Here is a 2140-nt window from a genome sequence, read left to right as displayed (position 1 = left end):
GTGCACTGGTTCAGACTAGCAGCAGTGGAGACGTGACAGTATCAATGAAAAAGGCATACCTTTGACCCAGTAACACTTCTAAAGACTTCCTAAAGAAATTAGTAAATAACTTCTCAGATATGTGTACAAGGTTGTTTTTAATAGACAAACTGAAAACAACTTAGACAAACATGTAATGGTTTACTGTGTAGGAATACTATGCAGTATTATCACGTAGCTATCTCCTAACATCGAGATATCCCATGATACAAAGAAGTAAGGCTCCCGAATACAGTATGTATATTTATTAATTAAACAAATTGACCATTTAGAAAAATGTTTACAGTATTGATCGCTGGATTATAGGACTAGGGGTGGTTTTCACTTTATTATTTTACACCTTTATGTAATATCACAGTGTTTTATCAGCAAAAGCAGTGAAGCTATTTTCAGCTTGAGATGAAAAAATGTAGCTAAAGAGGATTGGGTCTTGGGCACTTGAAGGCAAGTATGTGAATCAGATCTGGCTTCTGGACTCCTCCCTGCCTGTTGGGGCTGTCACTTGACACTCAAGTTGCTATCAGGAGCACTTTTCTCTGTTGAGATGGCTGTCTGTTGTCACGCAAACCTCAGGTTAAAATGAGAGGGGAGGACATGCCTCCAGTCAGTCTGTAAGTTGGTTGACTGGGCTTGCCAGGTCTCAGGCCTCCATATGGGAAACATCATCAGGGCCCTCGTGGCCTTCATTCCTGCTGATCGCTGCCAGAACTATGTGGTCGGCGACCTCCGAGAGATGCCGCTGGACAAGATGGTGGATCTGAGTGGGAACCAGCTGCGCCGCTTCCCCGGCCATGTGTGCTCCTTCAGGGAGCTGGTCAAGCTCTACCTGAGTGACAATCACCTCAACAGCCTGCCTCCGGAGCTGGGGCAGCTGCAGAATCTGCAGATCCTGGCCTTAGATTTCAACAACTTCAAGACTCTACCCCAGGTGGTATGTACCTTGAAGCAGCTCTGCATCCTCTACCTGGGAAACAACAAACTCTGTGACCTCCCTAATGAGTTAAGCTTGCTTCAGAACCTCCAGACTCTGTGGATCGAGGCCAACTGCCTGACCCAGCTGCCAGAAGTAGTCTGTGAGCTGAGCCTCCTCAAGACGCTGCATGCTGGCTCTAACGCTCTGCGGTTGCTGCCAGGCCAGCTACAGCGTCTCCAGGAGCTCAGGACCATCTGGCTCTCAGGGAACCTGCTGACCGACTTCCCACCTGTGCTGCTTCACATGCCCTTCCTGGAGGTGATTGATGTGGACCGGAACAACATCCGGTACTTCCCCAGCCTGGCCCACCTATCAAGTCTGAAGCTGGTTATCTATGATCACAATCCTTGCAGAAATGCACCCAAGGTGGCTAAAGGTGTGCGCCGTGTGGGAAGGTGGGCAGAGGAGACACCAGAGCCTGATCCTAGGAAAGCCAGACGCTATGCACTGACAAAGGAGGAAATTCAGGAACCACAGGCACCTGCCCTGCCTCCCCAACTTCCGCTTGCCAACTCCTGAGGAGTTTTGGTTGTAGGTTAATGCCCAAGACCCATCTTCAGCATCTTCTGGGACCTCTCCATTAGAGTCCAAGAGACTGCTCACCAGCCAGAGAGCTGATGGAGAGCCAGGTAAAATGTTATAAATCACACCAAGAAGGAAAAATGTCTGGCTAACAGAATCTCAAAGGGAAGTTGTGTACTATTTGGCAGCATGACAACCCAGAGTGATCATTACTTCTTTGTAAAGCTTCTCCAAGCAGCTATTTTGAAACACTGAAGACCAAGAAGGGCTGGGACACTTTGGCCTCTTTTAGTCCCTAGAAGTAACTGGCCATAAGGCTGGTAAGCTCCTCACATAAGGTATTTGTTATATAGAATTCACCCCAAAGTTCAGGAAGCCTGTCTCTAGACACATTTTCTTTACTATAACATTTTCATTTACTTTACATAAATGGTTTGAAATTATTGTCAGGCCAGAGCCACAAGATTAAAGAGTTTTCCGTTGATGAGGCATTTTCCCCAGCAGTTTTTGGCCTGCTGAGAAGACTCTTAGTGGAGAATGTTCCTTGGCTGAATCCAGCTGCCACTTTAAACTTGACAGTGGTGCGTGCTGATTTAGCTCATTTTC

General features: G+C 47.0%; 1 protein-coding gene across 1 annotated transcript; it reads left to right on the top strand.

Moving 5' to 3' along the window:
* Positions 1-691: 691 nt before the first annotated feature.
* Positions 692-1531, top strand: LRRC10 (leucine rich repeat containing 10). The gene has a single exon (XM_006859615.1). It carries the CDS (start codon positions 692-694, stop codon positions 1529-1531), a length of 840 nt encoding a protein of 279 aa, XP_006859677.1.
* The last annotated feature ends 609 nt before the right edge of the window (positions 1532-2140 follow it).

The sequence above is a fragment of the Chrysochloris asiatica genome, unplaced genomic scaffold (genome assembly GCF_000296735.1).
Source record: "Chrysochloris asiatica unplaced genomic scaffold, ChrAsi1.0 scaffold00033, whole genome shotgun sequence".
In the NCBI taxonomy this organism is placed as follows: Eukaryota; Metazoa; Chordata; class Mammalia; order Afrosoricida; family Chrysochloridae; genus Chrysochloris; species Chrysochloris asiatica.
This window is presented reverse-complemented; position numbering and strand designations above follow the sequence as displayed.